The following is a 27,467-nucleotide window of genomic DNA, read 5'->3' on the forward strand; positions in this document are numbered from 1 at the left end:
TGAGCCAGTCAGCCTTTTAGCTCCAGGTCTTTGGACTGTGGGAGGACAACTGATCACCTGGAGGAAACCCAGCTGGCAGGTTCCAACCCAGAAAGGCGACTAAGTACTGCACCACCCTTCTCTGTTTCATTTATAACAGATTAACCCTGCTCCATGTGTCGCAACAAAACAACCAAAACCCAACCTGGGCCCATTCACAGAGGAGACGTGTAAGAACTGCTTATACTCATATCACAAATGGCGCCAGGATGTAGTTACATAAATGAAACAGGATGCTGCTAGTCTGTCATGTGCTGATACATGGGTTTCTTTCCATTACTGACGTAGGACCATACAGCTGTACCCCCGTGAACATCACCTTTAGGTCAGGTAGTGGAATATAAATCCTACAACTGCAACATTAATTGTACTCTCGTTATAAAAACAAGATCAAGTCAACTTTGACCTTAATATTTCTTAGTTATAGCTTATAGCTGCTAACTTAAAATTTAAGCCCTTTACCCACTATTTTTAGTGACTGGCTCCAACTTTTCTGAAAAAAATTATTTGTCTTGAGCTACCCCTCGTTTCTTTGGATTTTGCTTCTAAAGAGCCAGACTTTCTTACAACTTTTTAAAGTAGTCTTAAGTAATGGTTCTCCAGGCTTTCTGAAGGTCTTTCTTTCAAAACTGACTACTTTTTCACTCATATTCAAGCCATATCTTGTATCTGATAAGTGTTAGAAGTACTTGCCCTAAAAAAAATAAGTTCCAAATTACACAAGAACTAACTGAAAATCAGTGACAACAGGTCTGATGGAGCGAGTCGTCATGTATGGAGCACGGTGGAGGCTCTGTCACGGTTTGGCACTGAGTTCCAGCCAGTGTTGAGGATCTTATAAAAACCGATGAAAAATTAAAAACTACTGTCATATTTTGATCCACCATGCAATACCAGCTTGCTAGAACAGAATAGCTTTCATATACTGTGTTTCCATGCACGTTTCAGTAAATCACCTCATGTATTTCCTATTTTTCTTGCAAAATATTAAAGGAATGAGGGGTGACTCAAGACTTTTGAACAGCACTGTAGATAATATTTTAATTTGACCTTGAGTAGCCTACACAATACTCCTAACTTCAAACCCATTCAGGACCGCTTTAATAAACTGGAACACACACTCTGAGTAAGACCTTATCTAAACACCCGGACATAAGTAATGCTCCTGTGGCAGAATGGGAGCATATCCCTGCAGGAATCCAACATCTTTTAAGCATTTATCTGCAGTCACTTCCCACCAATATTTGGCAGGAAGATATACTGTATAAATAAAAACGTAAACGACAGAACGAACAAAGAGCGATGAAGTTTGTCCTCTAGAGCAACTCCGCAGTGATAAACATCTAAAAGAAGCCAGTGAAACTGTAATAAAGTCGCCGCGTGAAACAGTCAAAAACAGACATTATTTATTCATGCAGTAAGAAACACAAAGCAGGCAGCAGCGCATCCATAGGAAAAACATTTTATTGAAAAACATTTTCAGTTTGTAACAGACTGGTGGAATGTGTGTCATTTATCCTCACGTTGAACTTGTTTTAAAGTTTTGAATGTTAAAACCATTTTTCACAGCCTGGCCATCTCATACTGCGAGGAAAAGGGGAGAACCATGACATGACTAAAGAAAACCAGGGGGGACGAACAAACAATGCAAATATAATACTGTGTTACTGACAAACCGGACTGAACTCAAATTATCAACAGAACAGAAGAAAAAGAAGAAAGAAACAAAAAGAAACTAATTCAATAAATATTTATGGTACACACTTATGGCACAAATATGCAGCAGTCAGTTTGGCAACTTTTCTCTCTTTTCTTATTTTTTTTAAACCAAATTACAATGGAAACAGTGCAAAAGGGGAGGGAGTGGGGAGGACACGGGCTTTCCATCGAGCGCTAGCTAAAATACATAGCAAAAAATTCAAATTTTATACAAAACATCTTACTTTAAGAGTTTATAAAAATGATTTTATTGGGTTCTGGTCAATATTTACATAAGCTATTTACCAAAAAAGTAGTATGCTCTGTTTTACTGAAGTGAATTCCATTTTTCTGTACTTTTCGCTTCCATTTACGTTCCTAAAAAGGTGAATAAGGCTATTGTAACAACCCAGGATCCATATACAATACAAACATTAATGTATTTACAGTTTCTTACCTACAGAAGTACGGTGCAAAATTACTGAGTCAAGTGACCAAGGGCTGACCATACGAGCAAGGCATTTTACAGTAGCCTGAGGTGCTTCTCTTAGCTTGCGTGCTGAGACTCTCACGGCGTCGCTACGATATTTCCAAGCAGGTCGGAGCACACCTGTCGACGCTGGGAAAGCGTTAGCAAAGCTAAGAAAAGGACGCCAGATTCAAAGAAACTAATAAGATTGTCATATTCTGCCGCAGACAGACAGCAACTAAACAGCCATTTCTCTTTTCTTAAATACCTGTTTGGGTGTGATACATATGCTTTTTAATTGTTTCATTTTTCACAGTTTACCTTTGTACTACGGCACACGGTCAGAACAGAAGAGGTTCAAATAATACTAGAAACGATGCAGGAACTCAAAGCTAACAGCAGGCTTGTGTTTTGTGGTGTTGGTTTGTTGTTACATCTTTCAGTGGTTAAGAACACTTTCCATAGGTGTTTTTTTTTTTTTTTTCCTCAGAATCGATTTAAAAAAATAAATAAGAATTGCATATTTGCAGATTTTGTAGCCTCTCAGAGGCACAAACCTCAGATCATACAAGGCTTGGCTTTTTCGGTGAAATTTGATCATGTACGAATGAGGATGATATATGCTCGGGGGCAGGCCTACGCCAAAGATATTCATGAATGTGAAGTCACTGAAATGCACACGCACACACTCGCACAATCACACGGAGAACATGAGGGGTGTGTATGAGGAGATTCGGGCGCACTGGGTGTTCATGGGAGTTATCCTTTGGGAGATGCTACACTGAGTGAGCGTGGGAGACACAGCTACTCTGCCCTTGTGTACACCAATGTGAGCTATTTAGGGTCAGGTTAACTCTCCTCCCCTGGTCCTCCTTCCCAGGACCGAGCCAGAAAGAATACGGGACTCAGATTAAAACCGTTTACTCTTGGTATTCCTTTAACTATCACCAAAAATATACGCATATAACGGCCGACAACCGTAAACTGAGCCGGAAAAATATGGGACTTAGCGGCTGATTCCTGTATTCTTTCCATTCTTTCCATCTTCGCAGTCAACTTGCTAATAATCTGTTAATTCGTAGCTGACTGAGTTGAAAAACTGTGGTGGTCTGTGGCTGACAACAGATTTTTTTTTATCAAGTGGGTAAAAATCTGAGACTTGGTAGCCAGTTCAAGGGCCAGTGGCCAGCTCCTGCTTTATTTTACTAAGTGGGGGAAAAAAATCCAGGATTTTTTTGGTAAAAATAAAATATGGGATCCGGTAGCCAACTCCTGGGAAAGAGACACCTCTATTCTGGAAAAAATACTATACTTTTAACCGGGTAAGAAAAAGAAAAATAACGGACTCAACAGCTAACTTGTGGAAAGAATACAGGACTTAGCGGCTGACTTGCGGGAAACAACACAGGACTCCCGTATTCTTTTCCGGACCTCAGCAGGATTCCGAGATATTAGATAATCAAAAACCTAGATTGCATATTGTGCACTTATACCATTAATATATTAACATTACTTCTTCTCCTTACCGCCTGACCACACCTGTGCTCTGTATGTGTTTATCATAAATAAATTCTGCTTTTTATTTTTTTGTAATTTTTCATCTTTTAATGTTATTTTTTTAAATGTACATCTATTTAATAAAAAAAGGAAATAAATCGAAAACTCACAATATGGAAATGCTAATGAAGGAACAGTAACGATGTAAGTAGATGTCCCTGTGCTTTTTTTTTTTTTTACATGTTTTTTTTTTTTTAAAGGAGAGCACCGTTCACACTGATTTGGGGCCATTTATTTTAAGGGGGCCCTTTTATTCATCACTGGACCCCTTGGGGTAAACGTTACAGTACCTAGAGCTGTTTCAGCCAGCTAACTTCTGCAAGATCTCGGGCCTCTTGGACTTTTAATTCCATCACTTCTCCGTGTCAAGGCCCAGATCAGAGGTGACTAAATCTGCCGGGATACAGCTGCTCTCCCATCTCCATCCGTCACTGCGAACCTCTCTGTGGACTGCGAAGAGTGGAGGGGCCAAAGAAATAAAAAATAGGGGGTTAAAAGTGCTGCACTATAATGTGAAAGTCCTCCACTCTTCCCAGAAGCCACCTGGGTTTATTTCTTTTTTGGACACTCTTGCCATTCCGAGTCACCTGAACTATACCAGGATATGAAAAACAGTAAACCGTAAAAGGAGTGTGGGCGGGGTCTATTTTTCTCTTAAAACCTTCAAGTAAGAGAAGTGACAAAATGTGGGAATGAGGCGATCCACACTAACACCCAAACAGTTCACATCGAGAGGTGAGACAGTGTGTCTGTGCCCGAGGGTGGATGTGTGTGCGTGATGGTGGGTGGCAGGATTAATGGGGTGATGTCCGTGAGTCACTCAGGAAAAAGTCCCAGAGAGGATTGATGGGTCCGAGAAGCTCCACAGAGTCTTTTTCCGGCCAGTGAGTGTCAAGGGGCGAGGAGGCCGCCGTTTGGTGAGTCCACGGTCAGACCATATCCTCTTTTAATTCTTCACCTCCTCATTTTATTCCATCTCTTCTCCTTCTCGCTTTCCAAGCAGAAGTCTCTCTTTACGCGAGGAGAAAATAATTCCTTATCTCATCCTCCTCAGAAAACCTTCACACCTGTCTGTCCATCTCCAAAAAGAAAAAAAACCTTCCCGATCCCACAAACACTCCCACAGGAATGCCGGCTGCCGCAGTGCACAACACAAGACAACACTAGGGAAAGAAGAGAACGTCTTCTCTGCTTCCCGGAGAGCAGCAGCAGTGGCGGCGGCAGCAACAGCAGCAGCAGCGGTGGGCTTCACTACAGGGCCGCCACGCGTTCCCGTCCATGCCAAATCAGAGCGACAAGGTGTCAGCAAAACTCCCAGAAAGAAAAATAAAGTAGTGACAAAACATCAGAGGAGAGGAGGAGTTGACAGAGTGAGAGAGAAAAAGAGTGTTCATTAGCAGGGTGTGCCGGCCGCGCCTGCCGAAGCCAAAAACCCGCTCTGCTTCGTGAATTGTTCCAGTTCCTGCTTCCGCCTCAGACTTTGTAGTAGATGTTAGCTGGACTCTGAGGCGGCATCTCCTGAACTATGTAGACCGGGTGTCCGTAGTCACCGCTGACCTTCTCGTAGTGCGGGCAGAAGACGCTGTCAGCAGTCCTGAGCGGGATGATGATGTCGCTGGGCTCCGAGCCGTTATTGTTCCCGCCGCCTCCGCTCCGCTTCGGAGTTGCCAGGGTGCTTAGAGACAGCGTCGCTGCGTGTTGTGGTGAGTGCTTGCGGTGCCGCCGCCGGTACTTTAGTAGCAGCAGGACCAGCACGACGATGATGATGATTAAGATGACGCTGCCAGAGGCAATGGCCACAAAGATGGCCACCTCGGAAGGCATGACGTTTGAGGACTTGCCGTCGCTCCCGTTGTTTTCGTTGCTTTCTCTGGATGCTGGACCTGAAAGAAGAGAGAGAGGAAGGAATGATTAAGATGATGTCAGATTATTTGTCGTGCACGCTTTTTTTTCTCAAAAACACAGAAGCGGTAAAACAGCATATTAAGATCATTTTCATTAGCCCTCCCAAAACCGTAACTATGACTACAAATTTTTTTAAACATATTATAGTCTGCCAGATCCCAGGAAAAGCAAAGAAATAGTCAAATAAAGCATTATTAGTAATACTTCTTATAACCTAATGACAAAAATCCAAAAGCTATTACAATGCATCCAACTCTAACATGACACATTTCTGATTGGCTGGCCCTTATAAACAGTAGGTTTCAACAGCAGGTGGGTGGGGCTTCCGTGCCTATGACATCATACAGATCCAAGAATAGAAAAAAAACTGCAGTCTCTAAACTGAGAGCTTTTTGGCCGTCAGTAATAAGAATTCCCATCACGCATATGAGGGAAAATAAGGAAAAGCAGAATAGCTCAATGTTAAAATTGAAGCTGATAAGGTGTTTCTCTTCACCATGCTGCTGCCATGAGCAGCTGAGAGTGAAGCCTATACACTGAAGGTGTTTCTGTAAAGGTCACATTCGATTGGTGGCCATTCAGATTCAGCAAGTGAAAGCAGCAACCTTGGAAGTAGGGCAAACGCAGCCCGATGGGACAAACAACGGTTGGGGAGACGCAGGCAAAAACGGCACTTAGACAAATAGCATTTAGAAAGAAAAAAACAACAACTTAATTTTCCAGACTAATTGCCCTCGAAGGAAGAAAATCATAAAGAAATATTTGAGGTTGTCATCATGGCACATCAGTTATGAAAGCCAAGCTGCTCTTACTCCTAGGGAATAGAACTCTAAGGTGAGCGTGCTCCCAAGAGATCCTGTTCTCGAGATGGGAGTTTGTTCGTGGGCAGGCCAGAATAATCGTGTCCCCTCGTCTGTGGCTACTTCCCATAGGGCCTCAAAGTGCTGTGGTAACAAGAGGGAGGTGGATATGGGATGGCAGGCAGCCCAAAGCAAGGACCCTTCGGTTGTTTTACAAGAGGATTATGCTGCCTCAGCCTGTAGCACCCTGACGCCCATATGCTCCGATAGGATGGAAGGATTTGATATTAAAAAAAGAAAATGAGAAACGAGAGCGAGATGCTGACGTCCACAGAGAGCAGAAGCTGAGCAAGGCCACGCCCTCACTGAACCACGACTGCTTATGTAGGTCAGCTTGTTTTTATTCTTAACTCCTTCCTGGTTTTTTTGTTACTTCACTGCAGGAATTGCCTGATTGCCCAGTCCTGATTTTTTAATGTATCATTTTTTTATTTTTTACATGGGGAGATTGTGCTGTAATAGAGATAAGAGCTGTAGAAACTTGCAAGAACCGAGTCAGAATGGGTCATTAAGACACGGCAAACAGCAATCAGATCATTTTCTCGAAAAATGTCTCTTAATGTCCCGGGTTGGTGCTGGAGCGGGGCCAGTCTGGAGATACTGTGCAAGTCCTTGAAGGGGCCGGAGATGCCTATCAGTTTTATGGGCAACATTCAATTACTAGCTGACCTTTCATTCCTTCACACAAACACACACTAACTCAGCACTATCTGCTCTGAGATGGGCGAACAATCATGCGCCCCAAATGCCAAATTGTTTCGATAAATCCTCCCCTCGATTACCTCCCTGTCTCTGTATTTAGAGTAATTCTTACTTGATTTCTCCAGCACGTCGTTGGGGTTGTAGGGCTCCTTGTTATCTGGGTGCTTGGGGGAGGAGGGTACTCTGGTAGGGTCTTTGGGTGAGACGGGGTCAGAAGGATCTGAAAAATGCAGATAAGAAGCACAAGGATTAAACCAGGGCTGTTATAATCCAAATCTCATGAGGAAACATGAATTTTAACTCAAATCCTAATATTTTTCTAAATCTAACAGGATAGTTTTTACTGTCTAAACGTATTAATACTTAAACCTAACCAAAAAATTTTTATTACCAGTATTAAACAGTATGTATATTTTTTACCGTACCGCGTGGTTTTTATTACCTAAATAGTGCCATTTATAATACTTTTCGTAATACTTTTAATGGAGAAATGCAAGATTCATTGCACTGGTCTCTGGTGTGAGAAGCAAGATGTTCCTTAAAAGTAAAAATGTAAAAGTGCATTCATATAAATTAGCAGATTTGAGACTGGAACACAAAAGACATCAAAAAGTTCAACTTTTGAAAGCTGAGATTATTTCACGAACATTCGTGAGACTGTGTTGGTTTAAACAAGGTGGTAAAACTAACAGAAGGAGTAATGCTAGGCTATAAAGAGTTTTTTATTTCTCATGGTGGTACAGCCAAATCTTTTCCACTGATTCCACATAAAGGCAAGCTGTTTTCCCTTCATGACTCTGATATGACTGTAATCAACCATAAAGAGCTGCTAATGGTTGAGTTTTAGCTTCCACAATGAACCCATATGGTTTTAAATGCTGATAAAGTGTCTGTCAGCGTACGTGTTTTCTGGTTTAAACGCCGAACACACACTAAATGACGGAGTCATTCGCCGAGCATCTGCTGTTATAATCTCCGGGCTGAACTCTGTGCCGGAACCGCTCTCTGTCGAACATCGCTTTCAATAAATGCAGTGATTTATGCGGAGCTCGCATCAACATTTATAAGAAAACCATTTTCACCGTCTGTTCTGTCTTTCCTTCGATTAATTCCTCCTGACCCTCAATAGAGAGGGTCGACCCCGGGAAATTACCTCTCTGGTGACAGACTGGTGAATAATTATTGGTCCAATATGTCTGAGGTGTTGCATGCAGAGGCTCACAGATCAGAAAACTGGAAAGCCTTCGACCAGAGCGTATAGGAGCAGATGCTACCAGTGCATGGAAGCATACGGGATTACGTGTGTCTGTTTGGTTGAATTAACTTCTGCTAGATTACATTTCCTGGCCCATCACAGCCCCAGGTGTCATGGAGACGATGCTTTAACACACGAGCCTGCAATCCAACTATGAAATACTCACTTTGTCCCACTTTCATGACAATCTTCATGGACTTGGTCTTGCACACGCCACCCTCCTGGTTGTCAATGCCCTCCATGGTGCCGTTAGATGTTGCTGCAGAAAGAGAAAAAGAGAAAGGTCTGAATTAGCCACCAGCGCCAGGGAAAAATCTGTAGCCACGAACGCCTTAAAGCTATCTCACAAAAACAGCCAAAGACAACAGCAGCAGCTCGGCGGCAAGACACGACTCACACCCCCGTTAATAAAAATCACAATTTGCCGTTCATCACCTCCTACAAACTGTATTAGCTCAAGTAAATGCGACAGTAATGTCTCTAACTGTGCTGACACGGAGGCAGTTAGAAGAGGACTGGGATGAGAGGGCCCATGCTGAAAATTCGGAGGCAGGAATATTGTAAGCCGTAAGCCCTTTATTAAAGACGAACACAGTTTTTAGATAGTGAAAGACATTGAATGCTTCAATGTATGATAAAATACTGAACTAAATTAAAAACAATTAAATGATTTGTTCACAAGTACAATTAAATATTTATATTTTAAAAAACAAAAACTGAAATTAGAAACCAAAGTCCCAGTCCCAGAAGTAAAGCTCGGCTTTTCCTACATATAAAAATATTTCGGCACCCACCAAATAGGTTCTGACCTTCTTCCAAAGGAACATCACCAGGACTGTGGGGTGGGTTTTAATTTACTCCAGGTTGAAATACAATGCTGTTTATTAAATACCAAGAAATAAGAAGAACAGGCTTCTATCTAGCTAACAGGCGTAACTATACGTGGACCGGTCGTCCGTGAGAGCAACACCTGGTGAGGGTGGGGATTCAGAACTCCCTTTTAACCATAAAAGGGAGTTCGGGTAACCTCCAGAAAAATTATATTAATTAAGGCATGAAGTAGTTTTTTAGTGCAACTCCAAGTGGCTACACCCCTAAGGCAAGCCTACCTACAGATTTGCTAAAAGGTATATTCTGGCCAAAAATGACTTCTGGCTCCCTCACAGTAAGACTGACCTTCAGAGCGAGTACCTCCTGATTTTTATATAGCTAATGGCAGTAAATATTTGGATGGCTCTCAAATGAAATGAATTACGAGATCTTAAAAAAATGTTTAGATACGAGGAAACAGGAACTCTGGAAAGGTGGACATGCACAAATATGGCCCACTGCTTCACCTCTCCGCTGCCTCTGGAGGACGCTGGCAGAGTTGCCGCTGAATCACAACAGAGAACAGGCAAACACAGAGAGGAGGATGAAGAGGAGGGGTTAGTGGAGCTTGTGGTCTATCAGGTCAGTAACACAGAGAGCTAACGAGCTGCCGGGGCTTAGTAGCTTGGCTTTCGGCCAGCGCTCAGTGGCCCGCATTCAGCGCCACTTACTCCCTGAAAAACATCATCACATCCCGATCGAAACAGGTCTGAAATTTTAACTGTGCCTCCTCCTCGTCCTTCCTCTCTTTTCTTTTCCTCCCTTGCCCAGGCACCAATCATTTTGATCCAAATCCACTGGATTCAATAAGACGGTGATGAGAGCGGACACAAAGAGCATGTTAACAAGGACTCCCTCCTCCTCCTCCTCTCTGGCTGACCTATGGCTTTCCAGGAGAGTCCAAAAAGCACATTACAGACAAAGCTCCTTATAGGCTCCTCGTGAGAGTGTGAGCGCTGATTTTATAAACCTGTTAGTTCAACACGCTTGAGTTTTAGTATCTTCAACCACCGTGAGGCATTAACTACTGTCACCTCCTCTTCTTCTTCTCCCCTTTTTGCCCCATATCACCATTTAACCCATCGGTAGCTGAAACACCTCTCTTTTTTAAAATAAACCCCTTTGTAATCTAATCCCTCTCAAACACGGCTGCACCAAATAAAAACACACTTCAATCTGGAGTCATTTTAAACTTTTAAATTCTTCTTCTTCCCCTTTAAATGTGAAAACACACACTCTCCGTGTGCCAAGGCTGCAGTCCAGGCGAGCCTGACTTGGATTTAAACAGAATGTGATTGTTGAATCGGCTCAGGCTGGCTGAATGACCAGGCCCTCCTCGGCCAGCCCGGCAATTGGCCACTTTTTCCCACTATCTGGCTAGCATTAACCAGCTAATCCATCCTGCTGGGGGTTTGCTTGGTGGAAAGAAGGAAGGGGGGGGTGAATGGGACAGACCCCTCAGAAAATGAATTTAGTCACCAACTACCACTAGAAAGAGGAGGTGCGTGACCTTCGGGAAGCACGGGGAGAGAGAAAAAGAGCGGAAAAGGTCAGATTTTCCTTCAGAATTGGCAAAAGAAAGGTCAGACTGTGACAGCTCGTAAAGTCACACACCTTCACAACAAATGGGAGTCGAAAAGAGTCCTCACTCAGTGAAATCAGCCTCAAGCAAATCCCCCATCCTCACCCTCCTAACTTCATTTTCTCCTGTTTATCAAATCAAGAGGGTGGAAAATCACCCCGTGTTTAACGAGACAGTCAATTGTGAGCTGAGCTGCAATCCAGATAAAGACTGTGAGAGCAGCTCTCAGCTGGTTTTAATTTCTTTTCTCCTAAACAGCGAACAGCAGGAACAAAAATAAGGAAACCTTGAGGGCTCCAGATTTCTCAGCTGACTCTATGATAAGCATGTGATGCTTTAGAGAGACCACGAAGAACAAACTACAGCAGAGGAGGGACAGAAGATAACTACCTGGATTCTGCTGGTTCAGAGCCGCTGTGGTTTGACTAATATGAACACATTAGCACAGGGAAGGATGGCGAAAGAGGGTAAAATAGTTCATGTTCACCTCTCCCCAGTGGGTTGAGACAAACGTGTGACATGGCAGGAAGAAGATGCTGAAAACAGACCTAACTTCAGAAAAGAGAACGTCTAAGATGATCCATCTACAACATGATCATAATCTCAGTCTGCCCGAGTGAGATTCTTCTCTGAAACGACACCGCGAGTTTCTAAAGATGTGCTGCACAATGAATGGCCTCATTTAAAAAAAAATTAAAATAAATAAATAAAAAAAGCTGTCTGAGAATGACTCCTGGAAAAACGATGAAGAGACCCTCAGATCCGGAAACACGGTCGATATGTCATCACTCAAAATGCAGACTGGGATAATGTGGCACTATGAGGTCTTGAAGATCATTCAAAACAAAAATGTTCCTCTAATTCCGGATTTACCACTCTTTTGACATTTCCGAGTCCCGATTTGAGCCTTTCCCCTGATCTGGTTTTACGTAACTCTCAGCAAAAAGATTAATTATTTGTATTTCAGCTTTGTAAAACTGTCCCGCTCATGCTGCCAGATTCCCTGAGTATAATTAATACACAATGCACTGCCGAAAGACAAAGCTGGGCCGCCCATAAATAGTAGAACAGAGACATGGCGGCAGACGGAGAGGAAAGTAAGGAAAAAAACGATGGATGGATGGATGGATAGAAGATGTGATTACCAGCCGTCGTGCAGGTCACGGGCTGGTTGGCGCCCGTCACAGCAGCGTGTCCTAATGGATCGTGACAGGAAGGGTCGGCAGTGACCCTCGGAAAGAGGTCGCGGCAGAGCCGGGTCATCGTGAATATCAACGCTCGCTCACAAATACGATTTTAAAAGCAGAGTGACACGAAAAAGAAAAGAATCCACATTTTGACGCATGCATTCAAATTCTTTCGATCAGACATTTAACGAGGAAAGTCTTTCTCACGAGAAAGAGGAGGAGAAGGGTGACGGTGGAGTTTTGGCTCCTCCTGCTCCTCCTGCCCTCTTTAGCTCATCTTTCCCTTACTCTGTCTGCTGCTATCCTCCCTTTCTCCCTCGTTAGCTCCCTTTCTGCCCCCTTTCCCTCCACATTCATCTCTCTCTCCCTTTCTTCTTCCTCTTCGGCTCATGTAATCATCTCGCTCGCAAGCTTCTCGGCTGCAGGCCACGCTGCCGCAAACAATCACATCAAACTCATCTGCTCCCAACTGCAGCAGCATTGTGTGCGGCTGCTTCAAAGAGGCACGCAGGCCGATACAGGACACACAGCTGCATCTTTAAACGTATCCGACCAGAAAGCCCCGAACGTAAAGAGCGGCGAGCAGGGAGGTCGAACGTGCCTGTCTAATTTCGGCCGAGCTTTGGCACAATACTCAACGCGAGGCAGCGCTAGCTAATCCAATTGGTTGAGACTCCAAATCTGTGGCATTGGTGCGGGGGCCTCGGCAATTGTGAGAAGAAATGGAGGATTAAACAGCGCTTAATTAATTACGTATCAAGCGCTGCTTTCCAAAACACTAATGAAATGCTCGGCGTGAACTTTCCCGAAGCTGTGTCACACTTCGATGGAAGTCTGTATATCAGTTGACAAACACACACACAGGAGCTTTCAGTTTAAACAAGCCAGACTGCAGGGCTACTTTAGGCCCAGCTATGGCACTTGTCAGGCATGACTCCAAGAAAACTGCAAGTATGGGCCACATTTGGCCCTAACATTCAGTCCATTTGGACCAATTCCAAGTCCAAAGTTGGTCCAGAGGTGGACTAAACGACCTATAGCGTTCCTAAAAGTAGAAGAAGGATGTTTGGAAGTATTATCCTAGATTCACCCCAAACGTGGACCTACACAGGCTAAATGTGGACCTGAATCGGTTTTATCAAGATTACCCAGATGCAGACCTACTCAGCCAAATCCGGGCAACCTTCAGTTCAAGCGGGGGTTAAGGTTTACAGGAAGTGTTTTGTGGGCCACACCACACCTGACATTTGATCCACGTAAGGTGGATCTGGGCCAAACATTAATTTGTATCTGGAATGGTGTTGATTAGGGTTAAGTGTCAACCCCACATGGTGGCTAATGTGCGCTAAAATGCTCCCAAAAGTCAAGGCTGACATGTGGGCCAAATGTGGAACCACACATATTGTGGACCTACATGGGCTAAATCATGCTACATATCAAATAACGAACACAGATGTCACACCACACCTGACATCTGGCTCATATGAGGCGGATCTGTGGCTCAGGTGCGGCTGCCAAACGTGCCCCGAGTCAGCGCCGTCATTTAAGGCCAAATGCGGGAAAAGCACTTAGCACTGTCTCAGGTGCTGGCTCGCTTTAGCGCTGCAAGGTAATGGCAACTGCACGCATCTTTTTTCTTTTCTTTTTTTGTTGTTGTTGATGTTTACTCGTGCAAAGCACCACCATGCAGCTGTTAAAGCTGCAGAAGTGGGACCAGAGCTAACAGAGGAGAAAAGTGAGGCAATTAAAAGTAAAACTCTCCCTCTCTCCCCTCTTCGGGCTATGTATTAGCATTTTGAGGGGAGCTGTGAAGGGAGGAGCGAGGATGAATCTGCAAGAACTGCAAAATTGGATTTTCCGACCATCTTTTTTAAGAATTGAACTTTCCCACCGCCCCTTTCTCTTCCAACTTGTCGACTCGGCAGGACGCTGAGTTTCTTTAGCGTGAAACTGAAGGATTTAGAGAGCGAGAAGGACGCACAGCGGACGCAACCTCGGGCTCCGCGCTGTGTAAACACCAGCTCATCAATAATTAACATCAGCTTTTGAGGTGGAGGGAGCCGAGGAGGAGACATTGCGTCAGTCAGAAGCCTTTGTAGTCCATGTGCACCTCCTCTAACACCAAAGTGAGCATACAGAAGCTAAAAGAAACATCTAACCTGCTATATTTACCTGAATACAAACCTCACCTGCAACACAGTTCAAGTACCTGTCAGGCATGCCCCACCATGCAAATAACCTGCAGCTATGACCTGTTAGAGCAGCTACTCTTACATGTTTGCTTGAAGTTAAGAGGAGGGTGTTGTACCTGCAAACCTGTTACCTACACGTTTGTTTTGCAGACATTCGGCCTCCTGGATAAAAAGCAGTATTTCCTGCTCTCCTTTCATCCCCTCTTCTCCCTGCTTTCTTCCCCTTCCTTCACTCAGAAATATGGCCTTCCCCTTCTGTGACAGCTCACAGATGGCAGTGGCAGAGACTCACAGATGGTCCCCCCACCCTCCACCCTCCGTCAGCACCACACAGATGGTTCAGTCCACCTCCCGTGTTTCAAACCAGGGGGCCCTCGCTAAGCCCCATACCAGCTTCCTCCCAGGATGGTGTTAATGCTGCACATCGCCAGCAGTCAGCAGCCACACCTGCACCCACAGGACTACAACCATCAAGATAATCAAAGATGATTTTACAGTCACGGGAAACAACACCCAACTTTAAATTTAAACGGATCCAATATGTTTATTTAATAGTTGGATTTTTCTTGGAACTTTGGATTTTCCCTAACTTCTCCTGGAAGCATTTCTGTTTCGATGGCCATCTTGGCAACACCTCAGGGCAGTTATTTTAAAACGATGAATGAATGAGGATAAAGCCACAGGTTTAACTCTATGGTAACCCAGACTTAAAAAGTTTGCTGACTTTGTATAAAAACGAACAACATCATCACTGACTGGATTCAAGCTTAAACATTAACATTTTGGCAACTAGCATGTTGTTGATTTTGAGCCAGAAGTGATTATCTAACAAGTAACATGGAAATAAAAAACTGCCACACCTTTAATGTTGCAAACTTTAAACCTTGATACAATTTCATGAACCTGTACTGTGCAACAACACGATTGGCTATTTGGGACCAATCAGCCACAGTCTTCTTCACCGTCTTTGCGCTGAATTTGAAGAATCTACAGAGATCAAACTAGACTCTGAAATTTAAGGTATATATCTGTTTAAGGTTAACTCCCCCTTTAATTTATGTAAGCTATAATCTACCCCTCTGTGGATACTTACAGATGATGTAGTAGTCCCTTCCCCTGAAGAACTCCAGTCCCCACAGGTTGGGGCTGAACTCCTGAAACTTCAGGGTAAACTTGACGTCCTGGTCGGGCTTGACGCAGTTGAGCAGCGGCGTGTCGGCCTTGGTGATGGTGCAGCTCTCCAGCTGCTCCCTGGGCACCATGTACACCTTGTAGTACTCCACACCCTCGCCAACCCCGCCGTCCACACGTGGGCACACAATGTCCAACTTATCCCCAATCTGGGGGTATAATACCACGCCTTGGCCTGGCACGAATCTGAAAGGAGAGAGGGATGTTAGTGAGGCACCGAAGAACTGATGAGAAGTCATTCATTGTGCACTGTGGATTGGAGTGTTTGCCATTGAGCCTCTCCATACTCACAAAAAAAAAAGAAAAGTCGGTTTAATAATTGATGTGGTAATTACTGATTGTGTCCATTAATTTTGGATGATGAAGGATAATGGAGGAATGGGAGCTGTGTGTGAGTGTGTGTGTGTGTGTGGTACAAAGTGACCCCAGTATCTGCAGATAAAAATCACTGAGCTTTTCTGGAAAGAGCGAATAATTAACTGGATAAATGAGGAGAAGGCGGCACGGTTGAGAAAATGGTGGAACATCGCTAGAATACAAAACAGGAAATTTAAAAAAAAAAAAAAAAACTGTAAAAGCTCATCTCGGAGTTTCAGCAAATCCACAACAATACTGTCACAGAGAGGCAGAGAGCCTGGAGGGTTGCAGCTGAATTTCCCTAAATTTCTTCCCAAAGTAAAATAATGTTGTCATTTAGTTTCCGAGTGATGAGAGCCCCTGCAGCATTCCAGTGACTACACACACACACACACACACACACAGACACACACTCAGAGGTGAAGCCTCGTATTTATCTGCTAAACAAATTTTCCCCCATGCTCGAACACAATTTGGAGCGCTAACCACGGACACCCTGGAGGCTTTTTACGGTGTGCTGCGAATACCGGTGCACGTAAACACACACGAAGGCAAAGCAAATAATGAAATGTACTCTGGGTTTACGACCAGGAAAATGGGTCTTTACCCCAAAGAAATGGAGCTGAACAGAGAGTCTTACTTGACATGACTCATTACATGTATTCTCTGCTTGTCATGTATATAATGTGTCTCTCTAATGTATTTTGTATAATTTGCCTAAGGGTGTAAGTGCAGCAAGTTTCCTTCTTAAATTATTTTATTTTTGACCATTAATATGCACAGTTCCTATCAAAAAAATAAACAAATGATACAAAAGCTACTTGATCATTTACTGCATCTTTCTTTTGCTTTTGTTGAAGATGGAATAAAATAATTTAAGGCACACATGGTATAAAATAGCAATAAAGAAAATGTGGAATGAATTATTGATATAGAAAAAGTTGCATGAACCAGCAAAACGGTAGAGTTGGGATGGTGATAATGGTATATAGCAATAAAGTAAAGGTAGGATAAAAAAAAATGATTGGGTTTGGATAAAGTACCAATACTGTAACGGACACGGTAATATTTTAATAATTCTTAACCCTAAACTATCAACAAATTATTAACAAAAAGATTTTAAAAACAATATTATTTGAGAAATTGCTTTGTTAACGTTCATTCTCATCATGTTTTTCCCCTCACAAACCTGCATCCCTTCATACATATTTACAGTAAACATAGCATCTCTGAGTGAACTCTGACCTCTGCCTGAAGGGTCGGCTCATTTCTGAAGCACTGAGATGGAAAACAGTCCTCTGAGCTCCAGGATTTCAGTTTTTTGTTTTTTTTTTCTTTAAAGCTGACTACAAAGACAGGCACCGCGGGGCAGCTGCAGAACCTTTACACAGGAGACCTGATTCATAATTAACATATTTTACACAGGAATACGTGTTTTAATGGCTCTGTTTCTTTTCTCATAAGTATACTGGTTCCTTTCTCTATTGCAAATATTATTACATTTTCTAATGCGCATAAATATGACTTTCAAAAAGGAGCATCATCAAAACGAATCGTTATAGTCGAGCTGTTTTTCCCATCCTCCACGACTTCTACGCTTTATTATACGCTTTAATCCTGCAACTTTGGTCTGTTAGCCATCACGTTTAAGTGGGAAAAAAAAAACAATGTTAAAAAACAAAAATGTACTTCCATACAACTTTCCATGATCTTTGCCACAGCAATGATCAGTTCTCGTAAAGTCCTGTAGTCACGAAAACATAATCGATTTTCCCTGTTTTTCATGCTAAAACAACATCCAGGACTAAAAACATGGTCTCAGGTGTGAGCCACGTCCTCTCTATCTCTGAATGTGGACTTCTTTGACCTTTTAAACAGGGAACATATTCATTTAATGTACACAAACACCAATCAGGAACATTTTAGACTAGAAAGAACAATAACTGCAGCAACATGAAAAACCCGTAATATCTGTGTCCAGAAACGTTATTCAGTAGTTTAGAGTTTATGACTATTTCACGAATTTCCATGAGACTGCTGGTAATAAAACATCTTCAGTATGGAGAATGACATCTTTTCTCTTAGGCTTAAAAAAATATAGAAATTTGCAAATCTGTCAAGGCTTGAAAGATATCTGCTGTTACTGTACAGTATGTCATATCATATACAGTGGCTGCTTCTCTTCTTCTGCCTGTCTCTATCGCTCTCTCTTTGTCTTTGAAACGTCCACATGCACACACACATACATTATTCCTCTGCATCATCTTCCCCGCTTCCAGTACAAGCACACACACATGCAGTGGATAACTAGGCCGAGCGAATATTTTCTATGCCCCCCTCCCCCCTCCAGAGACACACTCTGTGAAGATACAGTACGACCAGTGGTGGACAGACAGTGAAGAAGAGGAGAGGGAGAGAGGAAGGGTATGCAGCACCATCTGGCATCATCATCTCGTGTGTGGATGTGAGGGAGGATGTGGAGGGAGGGAAGGTCCTCTGAAGAGCCTCGGGGCTTCACTCGAACACAAATACTGTAGAGCTGTGCGCTTTAAAAACATGGACGTGTATATGTGTGTGTGACTGGAAGTGTTCATTCATGCGTGCAAGTGGGCATGTGTGTTTGTACAGGGGTAAAAGCAGGCAGGCATGCATGTGCTCATTTTAAACGTCTATAGGGCAGATTTACTAACAGGCCTGCACCCGTGGAAAACCGACTTTGGGATTTATTAAAGAGCTGCAGTGACGTTAGCAGCTGAAAGGCACGGACACGGTTGTTTTGTGTATGTATCTGAGAGCACAAAAGCTCCCCGTTAACAGGGCATTATTTAAGGCAGATAATGATGGCCAGAAGATCAAAATCAAGGCTTCAAAAACAACAATTAAACCTCCTTTATGCTAGATCAGACTAAACCCACCCTGATTCTAGCTACAAACCTGAAACACGACTTTAAATTCACATAAAATATTTTAAAAACGTGTGTTTTGCCACACACAGGCACACGCCTCCTGAACACACATACACAGATGAAGCGAGTTAATAATTTCCGATGTTTTTCCGATAGCAAATTTGATCAAAACCTCTGTAACAATATTATCAAGCAGGGTGTAGGAACTCCTGCTCTGCTGCCATCAGTGCTATCTCTACAGGAAGCTAGCTACTAGCAAGAAATCAAGCATGACTCAGATATTTAAGAGCCACATGAATACACTGCAACGGCAACATTAAGCAGTTATTAGACCTCGCCGGCTCCTCCTTTTATGCCTCAAACACCCACTTTAGTATGACTTCAGTCCCATAATTTAAACAAATAGCAACACCCAGGGCTACTGTACAGTTTTAAAAATCACAAGCAATCCTGTTTAAGACAACAAAATAAAAACAGAACCCAGCAATTGTCAAAAGAGCATATTACAGTCCATGTAACAGACATTATCTGATGCTTTTATTTGCCACAGTAAAGTGACAGTAAAGTGAATCTTTTTAGGAGATTTTGGACTGTAGATCTAAAATGACCTTTGACATCAGGAAGGTTTTATATTTTTAGTGTTTTACAAAAGCCTAGTTTGAATTTTGGAGGTGGCATTGCTGTTACATTGCTTTTATTTCCCTTAATCTGTAAAAAAAAAACAAAAAAAACTAGTTACATGCATGTACTCACAGAAAAACAACTATATCTCAAAATAAAATAATAATTAAGGGATAAAAAACTCAAATAATTAATCTTACTTTCTCTTAAACACACCATCAACAAATGCAATGCCTACAGTGAGTTAACGAGAAACTTGAGTCATTTTCAGTCCAGCGGGATCCTTGTCACCACTTTATGCGTTAGCCGGAGGTAAAAACACAATCATCCATCATATTTCAGATAAAGTGCTCATAAAGAGAGAGTTCAGCAAAAAAGAAAACCAGTAGCTGCTTAAAAGGGGCTGAAAAAGAAACACAAAAGGACAACAACACGGTGTTACCGGATACCTGGCCCCCCGGTGGGCAGGTAAGGCCGAATACAGAGAGGCTGATGACAATGCCAAATGGGGACACACAAAAACAAGCCTGCCCCTCCACCTCATGATTGTAAATGCATTTGACCCCCACCGTGCTATAAGGCCCCTCACCCCGTCTATAGTGCCCCCCCCCCCCCCCCCCCCCCCGGCCATCATAAATATTCCTGAACCAAAAGAGCCCCAAGTATTCTGGCACGCATTCTTCAGAATAAAAGAAAAGAACTTCCACAACATGTTTACCAGCTTATAGGGTGCTGATTTCCTCATTAAAAAGATGACCTTTGACCTTTAATGGACTGCTGTTGTTTCTGCAGTAAAAAGTCACATGATGCTAAACAAGTCTGTTTCTTTTTGACCACGGTGGTTAAACAGGACCTTTACTTCACATTATTTTAGTTTATGTCATTTGATCAACTGGAAATTTGTTATGTAAAGTGTGTTTTAATCTACTGCCTCCATTTTAGTCACTGACATGGAATAAAAACAGAAATGCCTTTTCTATGACGGGAGGGAGAAGCTAAGTACTGTTAACGCAGAGTGAAAGCCCTGAATTCAACATGTTACGTAAGTAAAAGCAGTTAACTATTATCCAGAATAACACATTAAAGTATTAAAAGATACATGAAGCTATGACTAGATTATTATCTCACATTAACCCATAAAAAACTGGATTTTATGGTTCATTAAAGGGTTGAAAACTCTGACATCAAAAGCACATTAAAATAATCAATTTACTGTAAAATCACTAATCCAAATGTTGTTTTCGCCCTTCAGTCTGTGTGCAAAAATCTTATTTTTCAAATATATCTAACTAGCATTTTGAGTTTGAAACTGTAATAAACTTGCCTCAAAACACCCCGCATTCAACATGTTACGGCAGTAAAAACATGTAGGTATAATCTCAAAAACATCAGTTAAAGTACTAAAAGACAGATGATGACATGACTGCATTTTTCCCACTTGCGTATTCATTTTAAAAACAGGATTTGAAACTGCAACTAATGACGACTTCGATTATGATTTATCGAATCAACGAATTTTAGTTACGATTCATTAAAATGTTTGAAACTGTGAAAAACACTGTGGTAAGAGCCCTTAACGTGCCAATTTTCTGTCAGATCACTAATCCCCTCCTTTGTTATATGCTATACTCAATGATCTTCACATGTTTGTGTGTGAAAATCGCTCAGAAAAACGTACTGTAGTAAAAATTCAGTATTTTCCTGTGTTGGTGATGTACTGGAGCACAACAAACTACAGCACTTCAGTCATGAAGCGGTGGAGAAAACATGTTAAAGTATCAGGCAACAGCCAAAATTAAAAGATGAAGTAAAAGAACCTGAAAATCCTTACACGTACCTGCTGAACCCACGAACAGGAACTGAACAATAACCGTGCCTTCTCAGGAATCACTCTAAACGCACTTTACACGAGTTTGACAAGAAAAACTGAAACTGATCAAAAGAAAAATGTCCCTGTGACTCAAATGACTAATTTTTCATATCGGATTCATAATAAAACAGGAGTTCCCAGTTTTGCACCACTGGAGCACATTTTGAATTTTACATAGATTTTATTGTTAACAAATGAGCTGATTAGATCCTCTATTAACCGACTTGTCTGTAAACAAGTGAATGCTGTTCATAGTGAAATTATTTAAGAGAACAACGTCTTCATGTTTTCTTTGTGGAAATCTGAATTTTCATTGTAAGCTGAAGCTGTCAGAGGAGTTACGTGAATTTAAAAGTGCAAAGAACAAAAGTAAAGGTGTGAAAAGAAAAGTTCTTAAAGGGCATGTAATGGAGTTCATAACACTACTAACTTGGCCCCGTCTCTGTCTGTTAATCTTACTGCGACTTCCTGGTAAAATGAAAATAAAAATCTAAAAATAAACATCCCAACACTGCCTGCGCCACTGAAACACAACATCTCAGCCTTTAACCCTCCAGAAAACTGTGGAAAATCTTCTATATTTACGTTTATTTGTTTGATTATTCAGCAAAAAGCAGCTAGATTTCTGTCAGTAATTTCAAAGTTTACAGAAAAGCTTTGTGTCACCCTCACACCAACAATTTAAACCTGTTAAAGTCAAATACTTGCTGTGTGTAAAAGGACCGAGGGTGTTAGGAAGCCGTTAAACGACAGTAAAAGTTTCCTACGGGGCAACAAAACCTGACCAGAGAAACCGGTTTAAATAAAATAATCAAAAATTCTAATCCATACAGCAATAATCATTACTATCACACATACAGCTTTACAAATTCATATTCAGAAGGTAAAAAAAGATCAAAGTCAAAGAGCCAACTTTTCTTTTGTTCCTGTTATAACTGGATACACAGTCAGATTGGAGTAAAGCGCAGGTAAAAACAAATAACACAAAACAATAAACCACAAACACGTAGGTGGACAAGGTGGGTTTTTAAAACAGCGGGAAGAAAAATAACACTTGCATATTTTATATTTAGTTCAACAAAATCACACTGAAGACATTGAAAGCTACAGCTGAAAAGGATTTCTTTCATTTATGTGTCAGAGTTTTTGCAGTTTCTATTGTTTGAGGCACTTAAATGTTAAAATTCATTAAATCTATGTAAATAAATATAAAATCAGAATGGAGTTAGTTTAAAAATATGCACATAAGGCATAAATTAATGATTTTCACTCCTCCCCGACACACTTAGTTTACTTTACACTTCTGTTGTGACAAACTGCCAACTTTTTTACTACTTCACATACTTATCTGTTAAAATACTTAACTATTAAAAGTTTTTCCCCAACAACTGTTAGTGAACAGGCAGAAAATCACAGGGAGAGGAGCTGGATGGAGACCCCGGGCCTCACGGGGCCTCTGTGACGGCGCAGAGAGGAGGCGAGGACAGACGGGGTTCATCTCTACAGCAGCAAAAAGGAGTTCAAGATTTTTAAAGGTTTAACTTTGCTGTGATGAAAGTGACATAAATCAGGCTCACAGGTAGGCGACACTTGAGTGAGTCTTCAAAGGCTTACATCTGTTTTCTCGTTTATCTTCTAAGTGTTTTTAGTGTTTGTGGAGGGCAGGGTAACAAAAGGAGCTCAATGGTAAAAGAAGAAAAACAAACAGAAAGAGGAGCATCCTGTTTGTCCCTCCACTCCCTCTATTTTCAGACTTTCTGGTGGATTTGTGTGACCAAATGGAGCCGCTGACCTCTTCCTGCGGCCCTTAAGTCATGAGCAAACGGCGAGGGGAGCTGGATGTTTAGCTGCAGCGAGGGTTAATCGCCCTCTGTCGGACGAGACGTAGTGGCCTCGTATCTTTCATCTGACCCTAGGCAGCTAAACATAACCATCGTAATCACCCAGAGAGATTTTCGTCTTCTTCTTCTCTCCCTGTTCTTTCATTATATAGAGGCAATCACGAACTGCTTCTCCAACTTTTCATCTGAATCATCTTTATGCCTGAGACTGAAATGCTAAATAAACATTGGGTTGGCGTTAAAACGCAGAGGAATCCAGCCAGTATGCTGACACTGACGCTGGAATAACATTGATTTATAGCTGCTGTAATTGTGATTGGTTGAGCATCTGTTTCTCTGACAAACAACGTTGAGGCAACACATAAACCTCCTCTGTAAATATGTCAGGCCAGTATTTATTTATTTTCTAATGTCTTAAAAACTGAATATTCATCAAACACATGCATTTTATTTTTACTTACACTGTATATGTAATCATTCGTGGTTTTATTAAACACCTCTAACACTTAACCAACTAACATAACTAATGACAAATAAAACATGAATTATTTTACACCACTGCCCTCAAGGAAGTAACACTAACTTTAGTCATCTCAATTAGCTTACCAGTCAGACAGTATCAGTTAGCCTGGACTGGTTAAGTTACCTAGGATCAGCTAGGTTTGGCTCACTCAGTTAAGTTTGCTACTATTTCAGTTATCTAGGATCTGTTAAGTTAGCCAAGATCACTTAATTAAAACTGGCTATCTTAGCTAACTGATTAAGTTAGCTAGGATAAGCTAGGTTTAGGATAATGAAAGTTAGCTAAAATTACTTAAGTTAGCTAAAATAGGTTAAGTTAGCTAGAAGAGGTTAAGTTGACTGGTATCAGCTGGCTTGGACCAGCTAAGTTAGCCAGGATCAGTTAACTAGGATCAGCAAGGTTTGCTAATCTTTGAATTATCATGGTTCAGTTTACCAAAAAGCAGTTGTGTTATTTAGGATCAGTTAAGGATAAAATAAGTTAGCAAAAATACTACTACTAACAATTTTTTAAAATTATTTTCTACTGTAGTATAGTTATATTTCAGTTGCTCTAACAAAACAGACACAAAAACACTAGAATCGGACTCCTCGTCACTCATTCAGGAGGTTTCTGCATCTCTGCGCCCCCTCCCTCCGTCCCTCCCTGCATCCCTCCACATTCACAAAAGGACCCTGAGAGGTGCCCCTGTCGCTGCCCGGTCACAAAGGGCCTTCGGGGGCTGCTGTGTAATCTCTTAATGAAGTGCAGAGGAGGAGAGGGAGCGCTTCTTTTACATAAAACCATGTAAAGCAGGCCTCGCTTTTGTTTCTCCCTCCCAACTACAAAATGGATTACCACACGAAGGAGGAGGAGGTGGTGAGGAGGAGGGGGTCATTCTCTTGTTTTTTGGGGGGGGGTTTTGGTGTTGTTTTTTGAGGGCAGTAAAGTAGTAAAGCTACAACAATGAGGCTTAATCCTTCAGATTTCCAACATCCATCCTCAGTTGAATAGTCAAAGAGGAGGAAGAGGAGGCAGGGGGAGCTCGACCTGTTGATGAAGACACTAAGGACTTTCAGGGTGTTATTTAACCCAAGCAAAAGACGGAGAGTTTAAAAACTACCAAAAAAAAGAAAGAAAAAGAAAAATCAGCCAATGAGATCATTGTGTGACCTCTGACCTCTCCACTCAGACACAGGAATACTTTTGCTTTCTCCCCCCCTCCTGTTTGTCTGCTTATCAGAAGGATTATTCTTAAAGGTCTGCATAAAAATCTGAAGAACTGAGTTTAACTTAGACGTGATGATCTTCCAGAGCTAATCTAGATCCAAATCAGGGAGTTTTTAGAAGGAAACGTTTGACATTTTCAGTCAAATGTCATAAAAACTGACTTTTTAAAAATAATAAGAAAAAATAAATAAATAAAACAAACTAATCCAGTTCCTGCAGGTGAGGGTGCTCCTACGTCTTTTTAAAATAACTACATAAATAAAACTGAACTGAAAGTATTTTTACTAAACACTGTCTCAGGTGTGCAAACTTCAAATACTTAAAGATTTAATTTAAAGATTAATCACAGCAATCTCTGAAATAACCCGAAGATAAATAAAAATAAATTAAATTATTTAAAGTGCGCACACACATAAAATAATATTTTTGATCAAGATTAGCCTCTAAAGGTCCAGACTGAACCAGCATCTAAACTGCGCCCTGCACCAACACTCGCCTTAATGAATTTTTAAAAAGCGCATTTTTTGCGCGTCTTTTCTGAAATTGCGCTGATTTTCTGCGTCACAAAGGAACACAGCGCCAGTCAGGTTAAAGGCGCACATTTCCATGACTTACACCTGTTCTAGTGCGACCACCAACCAGAAAACGTTCCCGCTCTGGAGCCTTTTAGCTGCAGGAGTTCGCCCGTGACCAAACGGCCACAAAGACGGGCGCCCCCCGCCGGGCTGCACGCAGGAGTACCACCTCCTCTCTCTCCTCTTTTATTTTTATTTTTTAATTTCCATTAGAAGAGTTTAACCGCCTCTCTGAATATTCACCAGAGCAGAGTTCAACCCCTCTGAGGCCTTTTCTGTCCGTCTGGCAGCAGCGAGGAGCGGCTGGAAGCGTTTGGGGAGCCGCCGGTTCACTCCAACTTCCAGAAAAACTTTTCACGTCCTAAACACATTTACCCCACAAACTAAAAATCCACCTCATTGCTCAGGGGGTTGAATTCACTGTTTTATATTTACCCCCCACACGCACTCTCCTACACACACACAACCCGCAGCAGAGCATCTGAGGCCCGGCGGAGCGTCCCGGCTGCCCCCGCGGAGACTCCCCGCTTCTCGGTAAAACGAAACATTAACATTTCAGCCACTGAAACAGCTCCTGTCCTCTCCCCTGTCACCACAAACACGCGTGGCAGCAGATTATTATCACAACAAAGCGTGAAAATTTAACTTCATCCGCAGAAATCTGCCCCAAACACGCCGCCGTGACGCACGGCCGAGCGGGCCCGAGCCGAACGCTGCGCGTAAAGACGCCCCGACGAGCCGCAAATCTGACACGGATCAGAGTTTAACCTCTGAGAAACTGCGCCGGAGGAGTGCGAGAGCACACAAGCGGGCTATTTTCTAACCAACCATTAACGTGAAGCTCGAAGGCGAGCTGACACGAAGGGTTAACTCCGAAAAAAACCCCAGCTTTTCTCGCTCGACACGAGACAGAAACCCAGTCAAATAGACCCTGAGAATACCAGCCCAGGATTAAAATCCGAGGCTCTTTGTTCCGCTCCTCTGCGCGCTCATGGGATGGATTTCAGTCTAGTTATTACTATTATAATTTTTATTTAATTATTATCATTATAATTATTATTATTATTACTACTACTACTGCGTCTGGGGGGGTTTCTGAGCGGCACTTACTTGGTGTTTGTTGTGTTCCAGTAGATGGACTCCAGGATGAGCGCCCGGCACAGGTCCACTTTCAAGGCAATAAACAAAACTCCAAAATAATATCTCCACATCGAGTCCCCCATGGTGAGCCTGTGCGCCTTCAAACCAGCCAAACGTCCACACTGGGAGGAGAATGGGAAAAATAAACAACAACAACAAAAAAAGGCTCCAGAGAGACAGAGAGGGCTGAGGAAAGTGTTTTCAGCTTATATCCCGATCCAGGGGGGATGCGCACGGACCACAAACCCCGATCAGAGCATCTCCAGATGCACCAAAAACCAAACGGCAGCAGTTCATTCGGCGCACAGTGCGTTTGTATTCTCCCCGCTCAGCGCGTAAAGGCTGGAATACATCCCATCAGAGAGCAAATCAATACCAATATAAATCCCTCTGCGTTATAGTCCAGCAAAATCCAGCAGCAGCACAGAAAAGGAGAGATGGCTGGTGGTGGTGGTTGGTGGTGGCTGTTGTTGGTGGTGGTGGTGGTGAGATATTCCCTCTTTCTTTCAGCTGGTGAGCAACAAACTGTGGGTGACAGCAGCAGAGAAATGAGGAGGGCGAAACAATGAGGTCGGGTGGTCAAAATGAAGAAAATGATCACATGTGAGAATGAAAGAAATAAAAGGAGCTGGGATGGAACTTCTCATACTATACACCCCTCCAAAAAACGCACACATTCACGGATATAAACACACACATACACACACACCAAAGTGTTTCTGCTGCTGCGGCGCAATCCTGCAGATCCGTCCTCCCGCAAAATAAACCAAAGCGCGCAGGGAGGATGAAGCCTCAGCGGCTGCTCCGAAACCTGGATGGAAAGTAACTGCAAGGGACGGCTACTGGGAATATTTGCTGAGCATAGGCCCCGCCCCCAGCGGCCGCTGATTGGTCCTCGTTTGGTTGGGGAAGTCAATT

General features: G+C 42.4%; 1 protein-coding gene across 1 annotated transcript; it reads right to left on the bottom strand.

Moving 5' to 3' along the window:
- Nucleotides 1-1,485: 1,485 nt before the first annotated feature.
- efnb2a (ephrin-B2a) lies at nucleotides 1,486-27,014 on the bottom strand. The gene is made up of 5 exons (XM_026144525.1): nucleotides 26,520-27,014; nucleotides 15,410-15,693; nucleotides 8,652-8,744; nucleotides 7,343-7,450; nucleotides 1,486-5,646 (listed from the first exon to the last, which is right to left on the bottom strand). The coding sequence occupies exons 1-5, from the start codon at nucleotides 26,630-26,632 to the stop codon at nucleotides 5,237-5,239; spliced, it is 1,008 nt and encodes a 335-aa protein (XP_026000310.1). The 5' UTR covers nucleotides 26,633-27,014; the 3' UTR covers nucleotides 1,486-5,236.
- Between the last annotated feature and the right edge of the window lie 453 nt (nucleotides 27,015-27,467).

The sequence above is a fragment of the Astatotilapia calliptera genome, chromosome 16, assembly GCF_900246225.1.
Source record: "Astatotilapia calliptera chromosome 16, fAstCal1.2, whole genome shotgun sequence".
NCBI classification, from domain to species: Eukaryota; Metazoa; Chordata; class Actinopteri; order Cichliformes; family Cichlidae; genus Astatotilapia; species Astatotilapia calliptera.

Coding starts and splice junctions, on each gene's coding strand:
- efnb2a (XM_026144525.1), bottom strand. CDS start 26,632: ATGGGGGACTCGATGTGGAGATATTATTTTGGAGTTTTGTTTATTGCC. Junction 15,694..26,519: donor TGGAACACAACAAACACCAA/GTAAGTGCCGCT, acceptor CTCTCCTTTCAG/ATTCGTGCCAGGCCAAGGCG. Junction 5,647..7,342: donor CGACGTGCTGGAGAAATCAA/GTAAGAATTACT, acceptor CTCTTCTTTCAG/GTCCAGCATCCAGAGAAAGC.